Here is a 25,687-nt window from a genome sequence, read left to right as displayed (position 1 = left end):
ATATGTGCTGTATTTTTTATTATTAGAGGCAATTTAGGTGAAATTTAAGTGCTGTTTGTTCTGCGAGCACGCTGCCTGGCATAATAAATAAAATAATACTAAAATAATAAAAGGGGTGTGGCCCCTCTGATGGAACTTTTGCCTTGAGAGGCTTTGTTGCCTCTAATTTGACACAAACAAAAGGCGTTTGGGTTTTTTAAATAAATAAAAGCGCCTCTATGCTTTTGTTTTGAGTGAAGGGATTCTTTCCCTCCACTGTGGCCTTTTAAAACGGTTCCCAGTGCCTGTTCCATTGCTTTCATTGCCGGTCTGCTTTGAGCCGCGGCAACAGGCAAGCACCAACGCACGCAAAACTGGGCTGATGTCACGACCACGTCTGCAGTGCAACAGGACGTAAAAATTCGTCCACCCAAAGCAAAGCAAAGCAAAGCAAAAGCAAAGGGGCCGTAATGGGAGCAAAAAAATTTTAATGGATTTGCGACCAGAAAGCGTGTTCACCCTTTCCCATTCGCCGTTTGAATGACCTTATGCGAGCACCAGCAGATGTGAGGAAGGTATAAAACCGCCTCCATCGCACCGATTCTTAAAGTGCGTGCAAGTGCGACGGGGATGAAATTCATACAAAGCCTCTCGCTGGCGGGAAGGTTTCCCGAAAAGCTCGACACCCGGCGTGGAAATTGATCAACGAGCGCGTCCAAATGTCTCAAGATCAACGTGCACTCTTACTTCTGCGTCTGTTGCGCGACTCATACGAGCAGCCGGTGATTAAACGGGGAGGCGCATGTGTTTGGCAGCAGCGTGCGCTCACGTGGGCGGAGGTGCGAGAGTCAGGCAAACTGATTATGGGAAGTGTGTCACCAGCGATCGTCACGTTCGGAGGTGAAACCCTGAATCCCGTCACCTCTAGCGGCGATGGCGGCGGGTTTTATTTGCACGAACTTCTTTCCCATCCCCAAGTTTTGCACGATTCAAAGTGTGTATTTCTCAGTGTCCCTGTTCCCGTCTCTGTCCCTCAATTCCTCTTCTTCTGCTTCTTGAGGGATTTGAAGTTCCGCACTGGGAACGACGTGAAATTCTAGCTAATCGCAGGCCCGTCTCAGAATGGGCGCTAAGTAAATAATGGTAATAAGTTGCGCACAGAATGCAGGAAATCTTGATGATGGCCTCTCAAAAAAAATACTCACTTCTTATTCACCGTCTCTCAGAAAATTTCCCTCCGACATTAAGCAGAAAAAAAAATTTAAATGAGAAAATGATTGTGCTCAAACAGATAATCATTTCTATTCTTACTGAGCCCCCCCCCCAAAAAAAGGGGGAAGAAATTATCTCCTCTCATAAAAAAGTCTGTCCAGGATAAAGCCGGACGAGGGGACAATGACGTTTATTGAACCGGAGGAATAAATCTGAGAATAAGGCTTTGAATCACCAGCCTTCAGACCACACCCACTCATCTGTGCTGCATGTGTGTCTTTTGCATGCGTGTGGTGGTGCAAACGCGCAGCACGGCGTCTTACCCCCAGCGCCTTGCCCTTCTTGTGGAGCAGGTTGGAGATGTCCTGCGCCACCCTCTCCACCAGGTCCCTGGGGTTGTTCCTCTTGATCTGGAACTGGCTCTTCTTCTCATTGTAAATCTGCAAAGAGGGAGCACGCAGGGGGAGTCAAACACCAGGTCACCCGAACTAATTGTTCAATTAGCGAAATCACAGAAGTCACACAGCGGAGGGACGCCATTGATCTCGGCCAGGCTGTTTTTCCGGCGCGCTGGCAGGCTGCCGTCACAGCCCTAAATCCTGCTGGCTGAAGCGCCACAGCTCGCCGGCCGCAGCCTGGCGCTCCAGATCAAATTAAAGAAACGCAAATTCCGGCAGATCCTCGCTGCTGGCTGAACATCTTGCGTCTCCTGAACATCAACTCGCCTGGAATTGGACCAAGCAGCCTAATGAACAAGCTTGGCAACGGTACCGCAACCAGGGTTACTGGAGGTCGGCTGAAAAGACACAGCTCAGCCCATTCCGGCTCTTATTACAGGAGATGAGAACATTTTTTTTTTTTTTTTAATGAAAGGGCAGCAATGCAACCATGCAGACACACTGGGTGTAAAACGTCGCAGAAGAAGAACAACGAGGCAATAAATTACAGGTGGTTTTAAATGCAGTTTGAGTGCTGCGGTTTAAGACTTTTAAGTCACGATAAAGGAAAATTAAAATTTGTGCTTCAGGATGAGTTATTAGTTATTATTTTTTAATTTTGGGTTGTCCCTTTTTTTTTCTACTCCACCTTTTGCAAGGACATTTGATATGTGTGGCAGGGCAGGAACTAGTATGATGTGCTCAAGCAGTCACTCCAAGTATTACTCCCTCACCAACATGAAAAATCCAATAAACACATTTTAAACAATAAAACATTTCTACTTTACTTTGCTATTAAGATCATGTATTTTAAAACTTCTACGAGACAAACCAAATCAAAGCACCAAACAAAGGTTGCCTTAGCTGCCCCCCCCGCCCCTTGCCCTGGGTCCTAATGCTAGTCTACCTGGTACCTGCCCTGTCGCATCTGCAACTTTATCTTCATGAGAAAAGCATATAGTTCAAAAAGGTCTCAGGCAAAACAGAGCAAGTTGTCCGTCAGGCATCACTTTGTTATGTTCTGTTAACTTTTCAGTTCATTCCAGTGTGGAACTTAATACAAGTAATTCTACTTCATTTGTATCACATATAAGATGTCAACATTTCCTTTACACGTCATGTAGGCCTTAGCTTCTAACCGACCTTGCGACCTTTCAGGCTTTAGCGCCACCTCTTGGTATGGACAGTCTGACGAGGATGAGGACGGGGATGTTGAATGTAATATTACTGGAGCAGGATTACTTCAGATAGCTTTCGGTGTGTATTGGGATTTTTTTTTTTTGTGTGTGTGTGGAAGCATTCTGTCTTGGAAGCCATCTATCTAGCTTATAATGAGCTAAAGAAAAAAAGACTCTTACTGCAGAAAAAGAGCTAACGAGAGGAGGATGTTTGGGAAACCAGAGGGCATTTGGATGTTTCGGGCAGGAAAACAGATGCTGTGGTTGCTAACTGAGAAAAGTGGCTGGAATTAGTCCATTCCCCCTGTTAAAATTGTGAGAGCTGACTCAGCAGCCCGGGCACTCGATGAGATCTATACGCAAGAAGTGAAAGCGGAGAGATTACAAAGGCGCTGGAAGACTTACTCTCGCAGGGTTTAAAAAAAAAATGCACTTTTTCTCACAGAAACGCTGTGAAAAGCCTGCCTAGTGGTGGGTAATTGCAAGCAATTTAAACCTTGTTTTCTCTTCACTGTGAGATTTGCTGTATTTACTTTGGATTCTGTCATGAATAATTAAATAAAGCGCCAATTAAATGGTACAAAAGAACACAAACAAAAGAAAAAAAAAAACACTCATTATGTACGTACTAATCTCTGAGTGTAAAACAAAGTAGTACCTGTTCATACACAACCAGAATGAGAAGTGGCAAAACAAGTAAAAGTGCCACACCTCTTGATATTATGTTCAAGCTATTTTTGATTTGTTTTAAATTATTCACAACTACTTACACAATTGATTGAAAAATGCATCGCACATCAATAAGAATGTATACTGATGGCACATTGTGTCCAAGTGTTTTCATCTGATCAGATCCTGCTGTTGTCCCCCCCCCCCCCCCTTGGGGGAACTAGTGGGCTGACACACAATTCACTGCAATGCAGGGCTGCACATGGCGAACATGTGGCAGTAGGTTATATTCCTGACCAACTCACAAAATGCATAAAAAATAACAGGAGTGAGTGCAATGCTGCATGCGTGTGGATGGCGAAGGCTTTGTTCACAAATGGTTGTCTGAAGTGTTGATTGAGACTATGGGGTATATATGGGAATTAACTGGAGACCCGCGACAAAATCAGCAGCTCGTGCCTACGTGGCAACGCACGCTCGCCACGACAAAGCATTGATTTGTTCTTGGCATTCCACTCAAGACGCTATGGCAGAAATTCATTTGTCCTGCAGTCTGATAAGCTGAATTTCGCACCTCCTCCGAGTCTGACGGACCAATGCACTCAAACCAAACGTTCACTCAAAAGATGTCTCCGGTTGGGTTGGGAGCGAGGTAACGGGGGGGGGGGCAATTAGGAAAGGAAAGCACGTCCATGTGATCTATCTCAGTTGAGAAGAGCACTGGGCAGGTAGCCAGGGAGCAGAGCGGAGCCTTGCCAGCAGAGCACTCTGACTAGATTGCCCGGTGTCTTATTTTGGCCGTCCTAGAAGGGACCGAGGAGTCCTGCTTAGTTTCAAACAACCCCTTTAAATCATCCCCAGCGAGAGAAGTGAAGGTGAGATCTGCACACTCATGCAAAAAAAAAAAAAGAAAAAAAAGAAAAGAAATCGATCCTTTTAAAAATTGAGGCGAGTGAAATAGGTGCTTCAGTTCTGTGGCTTCGTCTTTTGTTTCGTGCCGCTGCTGCTCATCCTGCAGAAGTTGAAAGGCCACACACGCACACACACGCCCACATACACACACACTCTCCAGAGTGAAGGTAGGAGAAGCCATTAACGGAACCTTATCAAACCATAAAACAAGAGCCAAGTTTTCTCCGCTCCATTGATGGACTACAAAACCCTGAGTCTTCTAAGTGATGCATTTTTCAAGTCGATTTAAAAACCATGTCAAATTTGTTTTTAAATCAATATTCATTCCCGCAAAGCGTGGCGGCTCTCTGCGGGTCTGCCTCTCTCTCTCTAAAAAAAGATTCATGACAGTCTTTGGCACATTACAGGCTGAGCCCTGGTTGTCTTGGCTGACAAATAGAAAGGCGAAAAAAATAACTTAAAAATACAGAGGTTAATACAACCTGCAACGCCTCTTGGGGATCCAAAGAAATATTTTGTTATCATATGCAGCAAGGTCCATTTTTTAGTCTGTCAAGCTGTTTCGTTGTGGCTGAGGCAGTTTATTTTTATTTTTTTATGGTAAAAGAAAATCATCTCTTGAGAGTTCCTACAAATTTAAGGAGATAAACTGATTTAAAATGTACAGCACAGTTGTGAAGTTCCTTACCACGGCCATGGAACAGACTCTTTTAATGCCCCGTTTAGAGACTGCCTTAAGCACACAGCCTCCAATATTCAAGAAATATATTACCAACTGCCAAAATGTTTGAAACTTGGCGACTGGGATAAATTTACAAGCAGAGAAGAAAAACATTGGAGATTGGAATATCGGAGAAAAAATATTTTCACGATCTGAAGCCAGAAATTAGTTGCCAGCTAATATCAGGATGTTTGTTTGTAAGCACCGAAATCCTATTCATATTTATTTTGTACAACATTTAGAAGAACATATTTTTGTCGGGGGAAAGGATTTTCTTTAATGACATGCCTACAATCCAAACTGTCCAAGTACAGCGGCGGCATCGCGTAACTCGATGTCAAGAGAACATATCGAGACCAGTCAGTGTCTAATTGTTAGTTTTAGCGACGCTAGCACGAAGAGTTCTGCAGAGAGGCTTAGCGAGCTGACAGCGTTTCAGAAATGCTGTCGAAGAGAAGTCCGTTTGATTCAAAGCTGTGCGTGTGCAAGCATGGGAATTAGTGACCTCTCTGGTGGAAATGTGTAACTGCATCGCCCTGTCTGATTAGCATTCATTTCATCTCAGTTTGACTGAAACTGAAAATTCCTCCTTTTCATGCCAATAAATGACTTCATTCATTAATCAAAGGCTCTCTTCAGCAGATACGTGTTTGACATTTAAGCCCCATTACTCAGGAAAGAGTTCTGACTGGGAAAAATCTCTTCAAACTTTAATTATTCCACTGGGACAGAGAAGATCCACTTTAAACAGGTCAGGATCAGTCTGATCCGACCACTCGGTTTCCTTCACATGCATAAATGAAATTTCACAGGACTGATGAACCAGATTTTCGCGGCTATTTTTTTTTTCCCCCTCTTGTGACTCAGCGATGCAAATATGTTTTGATGATATCTTACCCCGGAATGCGCTCCGCCTCTCTCGCCCTCGCTCGCTGCATGCGAATTTTACATCAGACTAGCACGCTAACAACACTGGCAGCAGTTTATCTGCCCCTCCACATTTAAATGTCATCGTTATTAACGTTATTCCTCCGCGCGGAGCCATAAAATTACAGGAAGACAAATAGGCAGATAGGACTATAGGGTGCTCCTCTCTCTGACAGCCCGGCCATTACGAGCTCCGCAACGGACAGACGAGGTCTCTGTCTATTCCGAGAGGAGACTGAGCTGTGCTGTCAAGCAGACAGAGGCCCCAGTCCAGCCAACGAGCTGGGCTGGCAGAGGGCCGGGTCCGGCCCGACGGCGAACGATAGGCTTGAGGAGCTTTAAATCCCCCTCAGCTCGAGGTTGGAGACGAGTGACCATCATTGCTGAAGGGCCATAAGCACATCAGCCCGCTTGAAATTATATTCGAGGGCTTTAGAGCTTGACTCACTGGCAGGTAATGGGGCAGCTGCAGAGGAGAAATGAGCGCGGCGGCGGGCAACTTTACCCATAATCATATTCAGTGTCAGAGCCGCCGCACAACCACTTGTGGGCACTCGTGAAAAATAAACAGCGGGAACAACAGGGTTCAGTAAAGGCGCATCCTTGCCGGCAATACGAAGGAAACAACCTTATTTGTGTCATGAGTGTGTCTGAAAGCAAATCTGGTGAAACGCTAAGGACAATAGCATAGCTTGAATACAGGTTCTTTTTTTTTTTTGGGCTCCTGAGAGACGTCCAGATACAAGCAAACAAATACAGCAGAAATCAGCATTCACCAGTAATAAAGTATTAAACAGTGTATAAAGCTGAGGGGCAAAGTTCAATATGGAATGCTGCATCAAATAAAGCAACAATGAAGTCTGTCATGAACAATTGCTGTTGTTTGTTTTTTTTATCCCCTCAATATCAACGCACATTCCCATAAAGAGACAGTCCACTTGTAAGAACGCTGCCACATTGTGTCACCACGTACCCGCCGTAGGATCAGAACAAGGCTGGTGCCGGCTTTCACGGTTCATCCCAACATCAGAAAGATGCGAGATCAAATCAGAAAGCAGGGATTAATATTCACACTGTTGCCAATAAAACATTGCACACTGAGCCCCAAAAATATTTTGAATTTTGAATGTTCCTCTAATCTAATCTAATCTGATCTGATCTAATCATACATACTGCAAAAAGCATATCGGAAAGTTAAAAATAAAAAAAATGAAAAAAAGATATGGAGACATGACGCAACGCTGATCGAGCCGTGTGAATTTCTATTGTGATGATAAATGCTAATTTATGAATCGCAGACGCTGTGCAGCCAAATTAGCCGCGTTAATCGGCCGGGCTGTTAGCTTGACGGCGCGACGCCTGGGCAGCTTTTCCGTCTTGGCCTGGCCTTCTTCGCGGCGAGGTGGCGCCGCTGAGGGGCCGGAGGACGTGCCAATCAGCTGCCAATATGCTTCCCCTGGCAGTCACGGGCGCGCGAATCCACACGTACGCGAACGCAGGACGACAACCAGTCCGCCCACCCAACCAACCCTCCCACCCACCGCACAGCAAAGGCATGTCACACATACAGCCATCATCAGCAGGCATGATGATGGCTGGTTGCGTGGTGCCAAGCTCCGGGCGCCACTGTAAACACACAGATGGAGAGACGGGGGGGGGGGGGGGGGGGTGCGGGGAGGCTGGGGGGTGCGGGGAGGCTGGTGGTGGTGTCGGTGGGCGAGACTCCAGATAATTACTTAAAAAGTGGAGATTGGATTCAGCTGGGTCCTAACGCGCTGGTTTAGCTCTTTCTGTGTGGCAGGTCAGGCTCTGCTTCATCTGCATGCATCTGCAGAACCAGCCGGCAGAGTCGGCCACTCGGCGGACACCATTGTTACATACGGTGGCATCTCAGGATTTAAGCTGATTTTATCCGTGCACGTTGTCAACAATCAGTGGCACAGTCGCTAACACAAAGATGAACGCGCTACAGGGTGAAGGGTTGGTCCATTTGCCACCTGTTTTTAGATTTTTGTTTGTCATCCCAGATTCCCGTGGAGCGGCCTCACATTGTTATTTATAAACAATGATAATGACAACAAAAAAAACAACTTTTGATTTCCTGATTTTCGTTCAAAACAACAGATTTTGCCTTCTGCTGGCAGCTCTCGGTCATGAAAGGGGGCAAAAAAGATAAAATACCTTGCAGTTTCAAACTGAACACATGGCTGGGTGTAATCAGATGATTTCTTATTCTGACAGATATGCAGGGTTTTTTTTTTCCCTACCTAGCCATTAAAAAAATTGCATGTCTGACAAAATATGAAATCATCTGATTAAGTAGACACAGTGAACCTTACTGGAAGACGTGGCTGGATGTTGTTCAGGTGTGTTCACATTATTTCTTGACCTCGTTTAAGGTATTGCTGGATCAAGGAGCTGTCTTTGTGTCAGCCTTTCAGGTTTCCGACCACACCTGCACATTTCCCATATCTTTCTCTCTATCAAGAGAGATACGTTAATGTGTTTGTTCCATTTTAAGCTTACATGTGCATATAAATAAAGGTTTGTGCAAAAAGGGCATCTTTCCAAAAAAAAATGTGCATTCCGACTCTGTAAAAGAAAGTAAAGACTTTTCTCATTCCTGGGTTCCTCTCAGACTGGACACACCCATTGTGCGAGAAAATATAGTTGTGATGTGAATTCCGTGGCACGCGAGACCTTTGAGCTCCACTGGGCCTTTTTTTTTGTCCGCGGAAAGACTGAAGTATTAACTTTCTCCCTATCTTAGCCGGTAGCGCTGCTGTTTTCTGGAAGTCCTGATGTTATTGTTGGAGAATCGGGACTGCTTATCTCCCGCTGAAGTCGGCCACAATAGGTCCAGTCTGGCTGCGGCGGCGGCCAAGGTTGACAGAGACAGATGCCGCGTCATTAAGGAATATTAGTGGGGCTCCGCCGAGCCATCTCAGCCTCGGCGCGCCCCAGGAAGAGCTCAATAAGACGGAGCACGCGGGGAGCAGCAGTCCTGTAGAACAGCGCGATAAGATGGAACTCGCTGGAAGCCTCTCATAGCTCAGCAGAACTAAAAACGGCCACCAGTGGAGTCCAGGGGGGAGCAGGGGGAATTCACCGCCACCGAGGGAAGGCTTTTCTGTGCTAAAGGAGACGGACGAGCGTGTCGGCGATGGACAACGTGTCCAGGCGGCTAATCCGCCACCTGATTTCACGGCAAAGCCTCCGAAAAAATAAATAAATAAATGACGCAAGTGCATCGGACCAGGAGAGTTCACAACTTCAATCAATAAAAGTTTGCAAATAACAAGTGCCAACTGACGCAGCGAGCGACTCGAGTCTCAGGATCTGTGTGAGAGTTGATCGATATTTAGCAAGGCTGCGCCATTAATCAGGGTTCCGTGTCGGTGACGATTTTTGGCTCAGTCATGAAAAACAAAACAAAACAAGATAAAAACTATTATTATGCCAAACAACCACCGTCATGACAATATGAGATTTAGATTAGAGTTCAAAATGCCAACTGGTGATCTGCCTTTGTTTGTTTCCCCTATGGAAGTGCATGATTTCATTTGTAAATAAATGCCCATATTGCAACTTAATTATGATTTTTTTTACATTGAATAAAACTTTCCCTTGGGGCTTTCATTAGAAATATTCTTTATATAACTGACATTGTGTATATTGTAAGTTCAACACCACTATTGGTTTATTATTGGTTCAATTACGATCCTTGTTTTCAAATTGGGGAAGAATAATATACAATTAAGAAGGGTTTTTAATTAACATTTCCAATAAATCAGTAGTGCAACTTTTGTTTTAATTATCCAGCCATAATACTTTTTGGATAACTGGAATCTCATATTGGTACATTGAAGCAAGTTAGAAAGAAAACTGCCCAGCACAAATTACTAGTAAGCTCTCATAAAACTGCACAGGAACGTGTGGGTAGGAAGGTTCAGATTATTTTCCAATGAGATGCATGGAAGAAACTTTTAACTGTTGAGTGTTTTTTTTTTTTTTTTTGGTAGCAAGCGGATGATGGCGAACGAGAGCGGGCAGAGAGCAAGACAGACAGCAGCACATGATGGACAGTTTTAGGTAGCCATTAAATCCAGCAATCACGATGAAGACTTCCACTCTGAAAGCAATGAAGGTTCTACATCACATTAGACCGCAAAGAAAATAAAAACTGCCCACACTTAAGAAATGTTCATTTCTCACACACACAAACACAGAGAGAGAGAGAGAGAGAGGGAGAGAGAGAGAGAGAGAGAGAGAGAGAGAGAGACCTCTATGGCCCCTGCCCTTAAGTGACTACATTAAGTCTGAGTGTCAGTCTATATACATTTCCCCTCGCACTGACTCACGAGGCGCTGAGAAGAGTAATCCTTAATCTGGCATGTAAGGGCAGCTGAGGCTTCTCATTCACACTCTAGATGTAGATGTGCAAGAGTTGAATTCTGGCAACACTGCCCCATTAATAAATGTTGTCAAATTTCAGGGGAAGCACAGCCACGGCGCTAACGGAACAGCGAGAGTTAAGACTTGATTAGAATCTGGTGTGGGGCCAAAATTGGACAAAAAAAATACAACAACATATTGCTGATAAAAAGAAAAGAAAGTTTCAGTCACAAGACAAGTGTGCTGCAGGTGTCCACCCATCCATCTTCTACCACTGCTTGCCCCAACACTCGGGGTCACAAGAGGTGCTTGAGTCTATTCTCAGGTCTTGGACAAACAACACAACGAACCGCACTCACATTCACACCTAGAATTTGAACAATGTGCAGTGATGCAGGAAGTACCTGGAGAAAATACACCCAGACAACAGCTGCATTTTCAATACCCTGAGAATTGCGCAAAACCTAAATATTGCAATTAAACATTGGCAATGGAAACGCCTAAACTTTGAAAAACCTCTAAAATATCACAAAAATGTTTTGACGCTCTCATGAGGTGGTTTTTCAGACGCATCGATATAGAGGTGAATCGCAAAAGTCTCATGGAAAGACTTTTTTCGCATACAGACGTACAGGGTCACAAAATAGCGCGCTGTGTTCGGACGGAGGAGGAGACGGAATATTTTTTTTAACAGGTAATCAAGGAGAAAAATATAACAACCATTCTAGACAGGAAACAAACCTGGACAAACAAAAGTAAACGTAATTCTCGTAAATTTCGCAGGAAGAGATTTTTACGAGAATTACGTCCCGTGAGAATTCCGAGAATTCTGCCTCTGATGACTGTCCTCATATTGTCGGACCATCCGAACTGGGGGGAGGAAAAAAACTTCAAGTAAAAGAAGCAGCTAAGTAAGAATACGAGGATCAAGTCACAGTCAGTCCATATCACGAAGTAGGAATTGCATTTGGCAGATTGCGAAAGTCAAATTAAGCCGCAAATCCAAATGGAAATGACAAGTCTGCGAATGCCTGGAGTTAAAATACTGGAAGTACTGGGACACTCTGAGACCTGAGCATAAATGTTACACCATCGTCAGTAGTGTGTATGTAAAGGGCATGCGCAGATAGAAAATTGAAAAAAAAAAAAAAAAAACTCTGCTCGCTACAGGAGCCGTGGGGGACAGGACTTCATGCACTCTTAATTGAAGCCGTGTCAGCCAGACCCATGAGTGTATCTGCTTAATTGTGAGTTGACAGCTCAGATGCCTGAACATGTTAATTTTTACACACTATCTATTTACCAACGATGCCCACGATGATGCATACGACACCAAGTTTTGAAAATACAGTCAGTGCTGCATGGGAAATGGGAAAACCAGTGCAGCAGCAGCAGCATGAGGCAACCTCCAACACAAAGCAAGCCAGAGCTAGCTGCTGCATCCGGGAACTCAAACTGGCTTTGTTTCCTGCCGTGATGAATATTTACATACATCCCTCAGGGAGCGTTTGAGATTAAAGAGAGACAATAATAAAAAAAAAAAAAAGAAAAAGAAATAAAACCAACAACAAGAAGGGAGATGTGTGGAGGGGGTGTGTGTGCTCTGCTAACATCATCAGAGGGATTGTCAGAGTGATATAAACAGGTCCGCTCAAAGGAGAGGCATTATTTCGGCGCACGCAACCGCAGCTACGCAATGTTAGCAAAACACCCACAGAGACGGAGGGGGTTTGAATGAACAGCCTCGTCTAATCCCTCCTCCTCCTCCTCTCTGGCACAGCCTTCACGTTCACCTGCAGCTACTGTAATCGCCAGTTCGACTGGAGCGGCGCCATCCGGAGGGCGCCGGCGTCACTTCGCGCCGGACGTTGAGGACTGTGCGCAGTGGTGGGAAATGTAATTTCTTGGAATTACAAGTAAGCCTCCTGAATTTCATGTTGGTTTCAATTTATTTACCAAAGTAACATAACTACTGTATTATAGTAACATTTGACTTCAATTTGATTACTTTACTCAACTTCGAATAAATGTTCTGTTTAGACCTGACAACAACAAAATAACAGCCACAACAAGGTCAAACTACAACAAACTACAGCACCTCTTTACTGCGAGAAGATTGTAAGATACAAAACCAGGGTGGAAATTCAGCAGCATCAATGACATTTTTGCAAAGATCTGCTTTTTAAACCAATCATTTAAGATTTAATTAAGCACTTGGACTGTCAACATTTTTGCACGTTTTTATTTTAAATGTATACTACTGTGCTTAATGTCAAGACAACTCCAGATCAACATCTAACATGTACTGTAAAAGAAATTTGGTAAAATGATCATAAAAAGTAAATCAGAGTATTGTGTCGGCAGTATGAGTATGGACTTTGAAATCGCTCAGAGAGTCAATTCAACTGGCAGGCGAGTGGTAGGGGTGGCGATGCAACCCCCCCCCCCCCCCCACCCCCTCCCTCCAACTGGACAGGAGAACCAACCAGAAGCATCAGAATGGCGTCAAACTTCACCTGTGGATCGGAACGGAAAAGGACCGAGCTCATGCCAGACTTTTGTGTCAAAATTGTTCAGATGTAATTAAAGCTGTAATCCTGAATAATTCCACAAGGAACTGTAATTCAACGACATATATTACGTTCGGTAACAGAACCGATCGCAGTTATCTCTATTCTGTAATTAAATCACGTCACGACGTTACACGCAACTCGTTAACTCCCCAACACCGACGGCGACGGGGAGGGTGCATTGAATCAGTGACGGGGCTCAAAGGGGAGCTCTGGCGAAAACCGACCTTGAGCGCCGCGAACGTTAAAGGAAAGGGAGAGAGAGAGAGAGAGAGAGAGAGAGAGAGAGAGAGAGAGAGAGAGAGAGAGAGAAAAAAAGTCTCAAACTGATAAAACGTGCCAGCGTGACAGAGTGGGGAGGGCGGGGGGGAGGAGAGAGAGGGGAGGGGAGGAGGGGTGGGGTGAGGGGTGGGTGGGGGGGTATATCCGCTACGCCGAGGCGCAGACGGTGCCAGCCAACAGGCGAAGCAGGACCAGCTGGACAGACGGAGCCCGTGGCGATCTTTTGGCCGCCCGCTCCTCCTATCTATTCATTAATTAGCTCTGTCAGCAGAAAAACGGAGGGGGGGGGGGAAAGAGGGGAGGTGGTGGGGGGGGGGAGGGAGGGAGGGAGTGGAGGGAGGGGAGGGACGAAGCGTCCGCCGCAGCCTCGGTGCCATTCAACAGGAGGCCGAGCGGCTGCCAGGCTTGTCGGCGCAGGGAATTCGCGCTAAGTGACTTGTTGGAGGGAAGCGGGAAGACGGCAGGGAAATGTGGGGCAGAGCACCCACCACCCCACCACCACCACCACCACCACCACCACCCCCTCTGCCCTGCTCCTCCGCTCCTCCTCCTCTTCTCTTCTTTTCCTCCTCCTCTTCTCTCCTTCCATCCTCAGTCAGGGTATTTGTCTTTTGGACAGAGATAAACTGCAGCCTTTTTATTAACTTGCTGATGGTGGGGAATTGTTTTTTTGCACACACACACACACACACACACACACACACACACACACACACACACACACACACACGCACACACGCACACACACACGCACAAGCTTTTCTCAAACAGACAGCCACACAAATATCCTCCCTATAACTCTTCTGGGCAATATTTCTCCTCTTTTTCCCCTGACTTCCTCTCTGCCCGCCCGCCCCTCCCCCAGCCCACCCCACCCCACCCTACCACCACCACCACCACCACCACCACCCAACTCCCCCCATTCAATACTTCATGTAGCTCTAAAACTGTCTGCAAATTGTCACAGTGATATCTCTGGCAGAGGGCCACTGCTGGCTTTTTTTTTTCCCCCCCTACAGAATCTTTTTCCTGCGCTTTCTGTTAAAAAAAAATACTCTATCATTTAAATTCCATCTCCCTAACCATTGCATTAAGTCACAGCAGTGGCAAAAAAAAAATAATAATAATGATAATAATGCGTGTGCTTGTTTGCGATGCCCGCATCAGTTCTGGGGGCATGTGTGCTCCGTTTTCTCTCTTTTTTTTCATATTCCCCTCCTCCCTCCCTCCGCCCCCCATTTTCTAAAAAGGCTCCTAATGTGTGACACTGTGCAGATTACATTAAACATAACATTTCAGTTTGTGCATGAATTTGTGTTTGCACGGTTGTGCTCTGGTGTGTGTGTGTGTGTGTGTATTCGTGTGGGCTGCGGAGGTCCTCCCGCTGAGAAGACAGAGCCTCCAGGGGCCTCGTTCCTTTGTAGCGTCTCATCCACTTCCTCTTCATTTGACTAATTACTGCGCTACTTCCACGCCACTGATGCGGCCTGGCACCTGTCCATCAGTCTTACTGTGAGCTCGGCTTGTTTCGCTCTATTGATACAGGAAGAAAACACCGTCTCATCCTGCCCTCTGACGGGATTTCTTCTTTTATTTCTTGTTTTTTTTTTTTTTTTTTCAAGGTCCAATGCAGTGAATTAATTCTAGGAGGCACCAGCCCACACTCTGTCAAAAGCATTTTGATGGCCCTCTTGACAATATTCACACAGTTTTTCAGCTCATTATTTATTTTGTTTGCTTGCTTGTTTGTTTGCTTGTTTTTTTGTTTTGTTTTTTCAAATAATCTGAGAGAAATTGAATTATATGTAGTCTGCAGCTCACTGCTCACTCTCACAGCGTTGGTTTTAGGTCATCTGTGCCGGGGTGTGTAGGCCCCGCTGCACTGTCGCGCTATCTGTCGAAAGAGCTGAAGTGCCTTTTTGTCTTAATGTGTTTACATATTTTCCTCAATATAAGACTATCTCCCACGTTTCTCCACCGGAAAAAAAAAAACATGTTTAATCTCTGCTTCTTCTCTTCTGGACTAACTCAGTGCAGACACGATGAGGACTTTGAAGGAAAACAGGCAGAACCAGCCACGAGTGGATCAGCCTTTGTTTGGAAAACAACCTGAAATATGTGATATATTTTGCATGGCACTCAAGAGTTTCACTTACTGTACACTGGAGCCCAGATTTGGCTTGACCACTGCTTGGAAACGAACCAATGGAGCCACTGCAGCAAACTGTCCTTAAAAACCACATTAGAAGATGAAGAAGAAACTACTGGGCTCCAAATAAAGCTGAGGAGATTTGTGTGGATGCTGCAGTAGAGGCACTTTTATCAGCAAGCAAATGTTTTAAGGTTTCTTTCCTGACACAAAAAGAAGAATCGCTACAAGCTTTTCCTCGTGAAAAAGACACACACACACACACACACACCCACACACACACACACACACACACCCAAACAATATAAATATACATATATATATATATATATATATATATATATATATATATATATATATATATATATATATATATATATATATACATATATACATATATATATATATATATACATATATATATATATATATATATATATATATATATATATATATATACATATATATATATATATATATATACATATATATATACATATATATATATACATATATATACATATATATATACATATATATATATACATATATATATATATATATATATATATATATATATATATATATATATATATACATATGTAGTGTTTTACTTGCCACAGTGCAGTGATGTATTTTTAGCGTGGCTCCTCAAAACCGATAGCAAGGCAAGCGACTGGTCTTTGAGTATGACTGGCAGAGGATTCGCCTACAATTTGTTGATTACTCACGACGCAGTATGACTTACTACAATCTACTTCCTCCCAATTTAGCTATCCATAACAACATGGGAAAAAGGAATTCATGCCAGAAAAAAAACTAAAAGCCAAACTCCTACAGCCTAACTTTATTTTGAGCGCCGTGCTTTCAGGCTCCTGAGCACAGTTGGGTGTAATAATGTGTGTTAGCAGGTGCTGAAATGAACAGCTGCCACGGGCGAACGTGGGCGGCATTTCAGTTTGTTCAGTAAGACTTGCAAGAATACACTGGCAGGTAAATGGCAGGTTAGCTCTTTTTCAGACTGCTGTATGTGTCGTCGAAAGACACACAATACACGGTGCATTCGGGCTCAGCCCGGTAATCTCAAAATTCCTCTTACTCTTTAACATCAAAGCAGCAAGATGCACATTCAGAGACAAATTCAATAGAATATAAATGAAATAATTGCATTTGTTGTAATGTTACATTGTAATTGTCTTTGCAATACTCATCAGATTTGCCATATGGCTCCATTGTTTAAAACAATCTTTGTTTGCATTCTCATGTCAACTGCTTAAGCTGACTGGTAGCTCAGAGTTCAAATGCTCTGAGCAGAGTCGCTGTTGCAGCTGAGTGATGAAGACAAGAAGCAAGAAAACCGGCAGAGAATGTGAGCGGAACAAAGGGAAATGCTGCAGCTCGATACAAAAAGTCATTAATGAATAACACAGGAAAATAAACAGTGAGAGAAAAAAAATCGACTTTGCTCTGCTTCTCAGCCTTTTGGACAGCGCAGACGCGCAGGCGTGTGCTGCTCCCTTCTGCACGTACATTGTTCTGTCCAGGTCAAAACTGGATGTTTCAGCAGGATAATGTCCCTTGTCACAAATACAATCATGTAATTTTGAATCTGGTTCACGTTTCCAAACAATTTGCATTTGCCAAATTTTTCAATCAGATTTTTTTACACAAATATTTTATCATTTTTGAGATTGTGGAATATTTGAAAGGTGTCATAAGACATTTTCCCCGCTTTTAAATTGAAATCCCTACTGGGTTTAAACTGGTTCTGGTCAGATGCGAGGCCTGCTATCCACGGTGAGTTCCAGCCCTGATTCGCTGTCCTCAAGAGCACAGTACGAATAAAAAAAAAAAACGTACGCAACTTACAGTATTGTACCTGCTTTTATTTCAGAAACGGAATCATCAGCTCGGTGAGAGATAATTTCGAGTGGGCTGTTCAATGTCAACGTCTGTGTTTGGCTGTGAAATAACTCTCCATGGGTTACATATCTGCGATAACACTTTCCTTTCTTGGCAAGGCCGGCTCTTTTCTTTTTTTTTTTCTTTTTTTCGCTTTTTTCCTTTTTTTTCTCCTCTTTTCCGCGTCCGACTCTGCAGGCCAAGCGCATACTTGGTGACAGCCGTGGTGACAGTCTCTATGACAGCCATTTTGTTTGGCCCACTTATCTTACCACCGGCAGAACAGAGCGGTGAGGGGGCTGGGGGGGGGGGGGCGGAGGAATCCAAAGACAATTTCAACTCGCAGAGCAGATTACATTTCAAACCTCCCAGACTGAATATTTAACCCTCCTTTGGTTTTTCGATAAGTGATAGGGGGGATTTTCATTGACTCAGGAACTCGATTTAACTTCCTCTCTGTGAGACGAGGCAGCCGGGAGCCGTCCTATAGGCCCTCGCGTTCCTCCGGCTGCCTTGATATAGACGCCGTCCCCGTGCTATGTCATTACACGGGGAGCGTAGCCTAATTACACAAAGACTACCCTCCCCTGTCACCTGCCAACAGGGTCAGCGCCCCCGAAAGTGACGGAATTAAGAGAGCGGCCACTGAGAGATAAGGGACGCCAGACGTCTCCAGCGCTCCTTTGTGTGGCTGGTGGGGCCGCGTGCCCTCCGCGACCTTCAACATCAAACCCCTCACTGGCCGACAAACCGCCTCCGCCCTTGTTCTTTTTCTCCTGAAGCGGCCGGGCGGCGCTGTCTGACCCGACCGGACGAGGAGGAGCTCTCAGCGTTCTCCGTATTGAACGGCGGCGGCGGCGGCGGCGACGCTTTCACATCGTGCCAATTCCTGCCAAACTGGCTGTTGCCATGGAAACGCATCGCTTAATGACCGATAAGAGAAGGAACGACCTGGGAGAGAGTTGAGAGCGGCGGCGACAGACCGAGGGAAAGAGAGAGAGAGAGAGAGAGAGAGAGAGAGAGAGAGAGAGAGAGATGGGGGGAGGGAGAGAAAGACGGAGATCTCGCCGAACAAAAGAAGCAATTTACTATCGGAGGACAGCGTGAAGCCTGATTATGTCGTCAGAGTAAATGATCATTAATTTCCCTCCGTCCAGCTCGGCCAGATTAATGCCCCCTCATTCCGCTCGGTGGAAATGCAGCCAGGGCTGAGCCACTTCACTTCACTGGGCGAAGCAACAAGCCGTCAGACCGAAACCGAGCCAGCCTGCGCACACACACACACACACACACACACACACCAACTGACCCAACATTTCTTCTCTTTATAACTCGGCCATTTCAAATGATCCACTCTAGGATGCACATCGTGGGTATTTTTTTTTAAATATATATTTTATATTACTTTCATGTTGTTTTCATATTATTGCTCCAACCAGTCTGGCCATTCTCCTCTGACCTCCACACATCATGTTCTGTGAACCCTTGAGTTGGTCGCATCAGTGTGAAAATCCCAGTGGGTCAGCGCTTGGTGAAATCCTCAGAGCAGAACTTCCGGCACCAACAACCATGTTCAACACATCCAGTCACTTCAAGCCACTTCCTTCCCCTTCACCGAGCCTACAGGCCCAAATGTATTGAGTCTCTGTCATGTGATTGGCTAATTAAATTAGATTCGATTATTTGATAAAGAGGGACAACGTACATTAAAGGACATTTTTACAAAAAACTGTAAAAGCACCCAATTCTAGCATGAAGATAATTTGCATTGGTCGTCCCCCTGGGCATCCATAAAAATACACATTACAATGTATGACATAATTTTCCACTATTCAACTATAGTACAACAAAAAATCAAAAATATTGTAAGTAGGCACAACCCCGCAGACCCCAATTCAACCAGAGGGACCAGATATTTAAGTGCGAATGTAAGGGCCAATTCCAATTCCTCCCTTAACTCCTCAGTCTCAACCCTCGCCCTTAACCCTCAATCTTTGGCCCTCAAAAATAAGTGTAAGGGCTTAGAAATGGGACACCCCTTAAGTGCAGTTACGTCTTCAGACTGCGGGGGCGGCCTTACGCCAAAGCTACGTCCAGTCTGTCAAGAAGACGACAAGGACGAAGAAGTAGGAGGAAAAAGAGAAAGACGGCGAAAAAGGAAGAAGTCCTCCTTCGCTACACAACGAGGTATACAAGTAACGTGAAGCCGGGACCGCCGGTCTGGCTGACAAACCTCGTAAAGTAAAAAAAAAAAATGTTACGCAACAACGATGTCAATAATCCATAAAAAAAAAGTCTTAAACTAAGACAATAAAATGGTTTCGTAATATTTATATCTTTATTAACTAAGAAAATACTTCCATTTGTAGCTCGCTTTTACCGCGCGATCTTTTTCGAAGATGTCTTGGCGAAAATACGCAATGCCTTCTGGGTAGCCCTTACTGCCAAGGGTGGCGCCGGAGAATCTCAATATTGAGGACGATACAGCCCTTAAACTCCTCCCTCAACTTGACGTTCTTAGAATCGGGACAGCACTTGCACCTCGCAGGAGCGCGCATTTTTGAGATTGAGGGTTGAGATTGAGGGTTAAGGGAGGAATTGGAATTCACCCTAAAAGTGCTTTAGTGCTAAAGCGCATTCAGTAAGATGTAAAGTGCCGCTGTTATTGCACACTCCCAATTGCACAAAGACATAGGTGTGCAATGAAATGCACACATACCCTTAGCTATCTGTGCTAACAAGCAATTGCGGATGAGCAAAATGTATTTACGATGCATTCCAGTTTACCATATTGCTGCTGTCTGACAACGAAGAGAACAGAAGCTACTATTTCTTTTTTTTTTTTTTCACTCAAGCCCAACTGATAATGGCACAGTATGACTTCAAAGGGACCTTTCTGATGACACGGTCAGGCAAGAAATCTGCCTCCGCCGTGTTGATGACATTTAAAGTGAACCTTTACTCTGTATTAATAGCACAGCCCCACAGAGTAAGCCTGGACCTATTCACGTTTCTCCTATAATGTTTAGGTTGGAAAAGTGTTTTTGCGTAATGGTTTGATGCCGCGTAAAATTACTGTCAACTTTACTACAATACCATCTATCCAAATTTCTACACATCTGAGAGATGTTCAGTCAAAATTAACATAGAATGTCTAGTATAGTGGGGAGGGGGGAGGGATCCTTTGAGGTCTGATGACCTTGACTTTTAAATTCAGATCAGCAAACTTGAAATTTGTAATTGTGTTTTCGTTCCACTCAGACTGTGTCTGTTGGCATTAGAGGCTGTTGCACTTACTGGCACACGCCACATCGACCTGCCGAGCGTCAGACACTGAACTATACAAATACACGACAGCTCGTTGTGACTTGCAGGCCCTCGTTAGAGATGCAGCTAGTTTCCAGAATTAGTTTTCAATCAGACACGTTTAAGTGCCACAACTGATGATGTTTGTGTAGTCATGTGGAGTGTCTACTAGCTGCTTTATGAAGTGTGTAATTGAGGTTTGTGGTAAAGACGATTTCCTTTAAAAGGAGGAGATCCTCCGGTTCTTTATCTTCCTGGAACGACGTCCTGTGATTCTGTGTGCATTAGACTCCAGATTGTGCAGACACTTGAAGCTGTGCATTGTACAATTTCACAGCTACGATTTTTAAACAAGTCAGAATCTGCTCCTGCAATACTTTGCAGAAACAGAAAAAAAAACTGAAAATTGCACTTTGGCCCAAACAACAATGTTGGAAGTGTAATTTTAAAGGATTTTTAAGCCTTTTTAAGATTTACATTCAGCGTGCCTGCTTCTCTATTTAACAGCATTGGAAAAGAAATAAAATCGGTCAGTGAAAATAAATAAACAAAGCAGACAAAGGCCTGATTTATCCTGTGGGAACTACTTCCAAACGCCTGGAGGTACATCGTTCATCTATTCAGACTGTGGCACAATGATATCCACACCACGGGACCAGACGACTGTCAAACTGCTCAGCGGGGAGCTATTTTGCATGAGCATATGTGGACACACGCAAAAAAAAAAATGACGACCCATCCCAAAAGCGACAACAGCTGCAGGGTCGGGAAAAGGTGCAAAAATATCCTCACCCACGGCAAAACAGGCCCTTTATGGCTTTTACTACAAAAGCGGAATAAGGAGGACGAAAGCTACTGACAAGAAACCGACGGGCTAACAGTCTTGCAGTATAACAAGTCATCGCCTGGTGTGATGAAATGCAGACGAGACATAGCACATTTTCCAAACGGAACATCATGGAGTGGCCTACTATATTGTCATACATTTTGAAATGCAGAGCTGACAGATAAGATACGCGGCCAAATTTAATTACTTCTCCTCTTTTTGCGCAAAACCTAGTGCACAAAATGTCTGGCACATTTCGCTACGGTTAAAAAGAAAGTAAAGGATGCCAGCAATGTCCATGATTAGAAATTTCTAACAGTCTCATACACCATTGAAGGTAGATGAGCCCAGACAACTAAGGATTTTAAGCACCTGCTGAAAAGACCCATGAGCAGAACTACTTGTTTGTATCAGACATTTTGAGAAAAATTCAAGCCATTTCTTTGAGGAGAAACTGGCACCTGCGGGCGGCTCTGCTACTCAGGCTCCTCATCTTCACGGTTCTTGTCGATGAGGACGACTCCTCCTCCTCCTCCTCCTCCTCCTCACAGTCTTAGACAGCAAACGTCTTGTTTGCAGAAGCAGAACTTTGAAATGAAACATGGAATGGTGACTTCAGTTTTGGCAAGTAATCTATTACTAAGAAATCCACTACTGTTATTAAAGTACTTTTTAAATAAACAGAGTAATGTAACAGGATTACAGTGGTAAAACTGGTAATTATATCATAATTATTTTATCAAGTAACAAGTTTGTTACTTTTCCGAAATATTTTGCCAGCTAAAAATGTCTGAAATTTAGAAAAAACAAAAACAACGATGCCGCAAATTAAAGTAATTAGTAATAAGTAATTGATTACTTATGAAACAAAGTAGTTGAAGAAGTAATTAGATTACTTTTATGGAGTAATCCCTGCAACACTGGTTGATATAGAGTTATCTTTACATATTTGGTTTGGTTTTTTTCTTGCCTAAGCATGTTAACATATTTTATTTATTTTATGTTTTTCTTTTAAGCTGTTCATACAAATAAAATGAATGAAAATAAATGAAAATGAAAATCACGTTGAGACCAGATTCCACAGCATGAGGTACGGCAAGAAAGCCGGTGGGATGGTTTTCAAACATTGTAATTGTCCCTGAATTGTCCAATGACGATGATGATCGAATTTGAACATATCCACATTACATGTGTACATGCAAACCAACCCAGTACACACCATCATCTACTCTTTTGCGCACACGCACACACACGCTTAGACCTAAATCATGCCTATCATCCTGAATGTCAAAGCAGCTCAAGGAAACCAATACATGACAAGTGAGCACTGAAGTGATCTGGACCTGCTTCCCGTGAATCCAGGGAGACCAAACGGGTTCCCCTTCATGTCGTCCACTTCCTTCGTTAGTCTCACCATGCTGACACGGCAACAACAACCTCCCATTCCCCTACCCCAGAATAGCTGCTTGTCACGTTCTTTGAAAGAAGCAAATAAATAAATAAGTAATAACCTAAAGTTGCGGAGTGCCAGTTCATAGCAAGTAATTCAGAGTGAAAAGGAGTCCCAGATAAGCCCTCGAGGGGAAGCTTTCAATCAGCGTTTCTCCGACAAAGTGTGCGACTGCACCACAATCGATGCCTTAAACGCGCCGGCCGCTCTTTGAAAAGCTCCACAAACAAATGCGGCATTTAAAACAGAGATCAATGTGGGGCCTTGCTTGGTTATGTTATCACACCGCGTGCACATGCGCGCGCGCACACACACACACACACTCCTGCTAAGCCCAACAAATTGCTCTCCACTCGTTAAAACCAAACACATTTAAACACAACCGCTCACAATGAGGGTTGAGGCCCCGAGTAATCAGTGTGTTTGTTTCTTTTTGTATCTTTGTTGCGCCTGGAGAGTCTTTTTATCTTGCAACGAGACAACGCTGTAATATTTAATTACATCCAAGTATTTCAAACAATACAAAATGTTGCCTCCTTGAAAAATCGCCAGCCTCCCTCCATTGTTCCTCATGTTTATAATAATCCTCAAGAATTTGTTTTTTTTTCCCAGGATGACGGAGAGGAAAGTTTTTTGTTTTTTTTTTGTTTTTTTTTTATTAAAAAGAACACTGGTATCTAGTGATTCGAATACGGTATTGTGAATGGCAGATCACCTCCTTTTAACCTGACAGATATTACTTCCTTAAACTCTATTCACAAATTTGTGTTGGTCTAAGGAACATTTAAAGCATAAACCAGTCCGACTCGCTGCAAATTACAATCCTCTTTTGACACGGGAAAGTTTTCGCCTTGCTGGGACAATGTTTGCTGAAACTCTCATTCTTCTCGCCCCACGTTTCAGTTTTTATTCTTCGCCGAGGCTGTCACAGAGGAGTCTTTGTCTGCAAAAAAAACAGAAGAAACAACACACCAGACACTGGAGTCGGCACATAAATGCCTGAGTAGTGCATTTTCTCAATTTGACATTATTTCCCCCCAAAACAAGGGGCTCGCAGTCAGCAGAATGTGGACAGATAAAACACACTGAGGACTGACGGAGACCCCTGTCTGCACTCGGTTTCCACTGCACCACAACTTTTCATCCGTACAGTCAACAAAATGAACAAACATCAAGTTATGTCACAATCTTCTGAATGGTCAATGCCGAACATTGCAACATGGGAAGTGTGTGGAGCTTCCAAGTCTGAAAAAAAAAAAGGCTGTTTTCAACCTGACTAATCGAGAGTTCATTCACTGCCTTTCCAGTATGTTAAAACATGGACACAGAAAATGTATGATACTAATATGTCAAACATGTTATCTGAGGTGCAGTGTTACATATATGGTATAATAAATCTAACATAACAATTAATGATTTTTTTTATGATATGCTACGAGACAGTAGCATTAGACATTGTTGTCAACAAGAGCGCAAGCTAACAGCTAATTGCAAGTTAGCTAACCACATCCACCACAAAATAACTTTACGCAGCACAGGTTTAATATGTTTCATAAGCAGCAAAGGTTTTTTATTTTTCTAGCAAAGAGGGCCAATAAATGATAATCTTGCCAGAAATGAAGTGAGCACTACAAACACAGGTCTCTTTGACCACAGTAGCATCGTTTGAGTCTTCTTGTTTTCGTGCTTCTTTTTGAAATTGTTTTGGCGTACACAATTTTCTCCATTCATGTGGAACACAGACACCAGGCCATTAAAAGATAAAGCACACACGTTAGGGATTCTTAGTGGGGAAAAAACCCTAAAAACACACTTTGCTGGAGACAAACTTTTAGGTACTTTTTTTTTTTTTTTTTTTTTTAATCGGATAAAAGGAACACTTGCCTTGTTAAGGCAACAGTAGTGTTTTAAATTGAAGTCCAAGAAGGCGCACAAACACACAGGTCACGTTTCGGTGAGACAGAGAGTTATTCAGAAGAGAAACACGTTTAAAAGTAGATTTATTTTTGAATTCCTATTACACTGAAGGAAAATGACCACAGAAAAGTGCTTGGCAGATTTCTATGACCCGTCTGCCAGTGATATTAAAAAATGTCTTATAGGAAAAAAAGACAGAAATGGGGCTGCAGTGTTGACCTCAGCCTTGGCTCTCAACTTGCATGAAGACTGTTGAGTCACAGAGATTACTGCGAAAAAGCTAAAAGCTGCTAATTCCAGAGCAGCAGTCCGCCAGATATGGAGAGACTAACTATGTTACAGACTGGCCTTTGGAGGCGATCGTCGGCAAACGAGTCCTCGTGACCTCAGAGCCGTTGCAAGTGCAAAGCAGACTTGGCGGAGCTTTCAGAATGACAAAACAGTCTGCAGGGCTCGTTCAATGAAGAGCGTTTTGAGGCTGTGAAATTGCATGGCGTTACTGTAGAGCCCCAGGAGAAGGATACAAATACGCAACACAGGACACTTAGTATATCGTGTCCTCCAACTACGTACTGAGATACCAACACAGTCAAACATTAATCCCTAAATTCGCTCAACTAAGAAGAGAAGAAATCTCCACGTGTCTGTCCTCTTGATACAAATTGATTGGAGTCTTTCCCTCATGTATATGAATTTGTACCTAAGTTCCAAACCGGCGCGCGACAGCACGCACACGCCGCACACACACAGAGGCTGCTTTGCATTCTTGTATCCACGTGTCCGTATTACATATGAGGCTCAATCAGTCCTGGATGGACTATTTATCCTCATCATTGCGATGCTAAATCCCATCCA

At 43.8% G+C, this 25,687-nt stretch overlaps 1 protein-coding gene across 2 annotated transcripts in view; it reads right to left on the bottom strand.

The window, feature by feature from the left end:
* cacna2d2a (calcium channel, voltage-dependent, alpha 2/delta subunit 2a) overlaps positions 1-25,687 on the bottom strand; it is a 159,970-nt gene that overhangs the window by 114,059 nt on the left and 20,224 nt on the right. For both annotated transcript variants that reach the window (XM_076037164.1, XM_076037165.1), the window contains exon 3: positions 1,515-1,631. In XM_076037164.1, coding sequence (XP_075893279.1) covers positions 1,515-1,631 — 117 coding nt within the window. The remainder of the gene's footprint in view (positions 1-1,514; positions 1,632-25,687) is intronic.

The sequence above is a fragment of the Nelusetta ayraudi genome, unplaced genomic scaffold (genome assembly GCF_046127955.1).
Source record: "Nelusetta ayraudi isolate G7.1 ecotype Tasmania unplaced genomic scaffold, CSIRO-AGI_Nayr_v1 ptg000050l, whole genome shotgun sequence".
Classification (NCBI taxonomy): domain Eukaryota; kingdom Metazoa; phylum Chordata; class Actinopteri; order Tetraodontiformes; family Monacanthidae; genus Nelusetta; species Nelusetta ayraudi.
The sequence above is the reverse complement of the archived record's forward strand: the minus strand, read 5'-3'. Positions and strand labels throughout refer to the sequence as shown.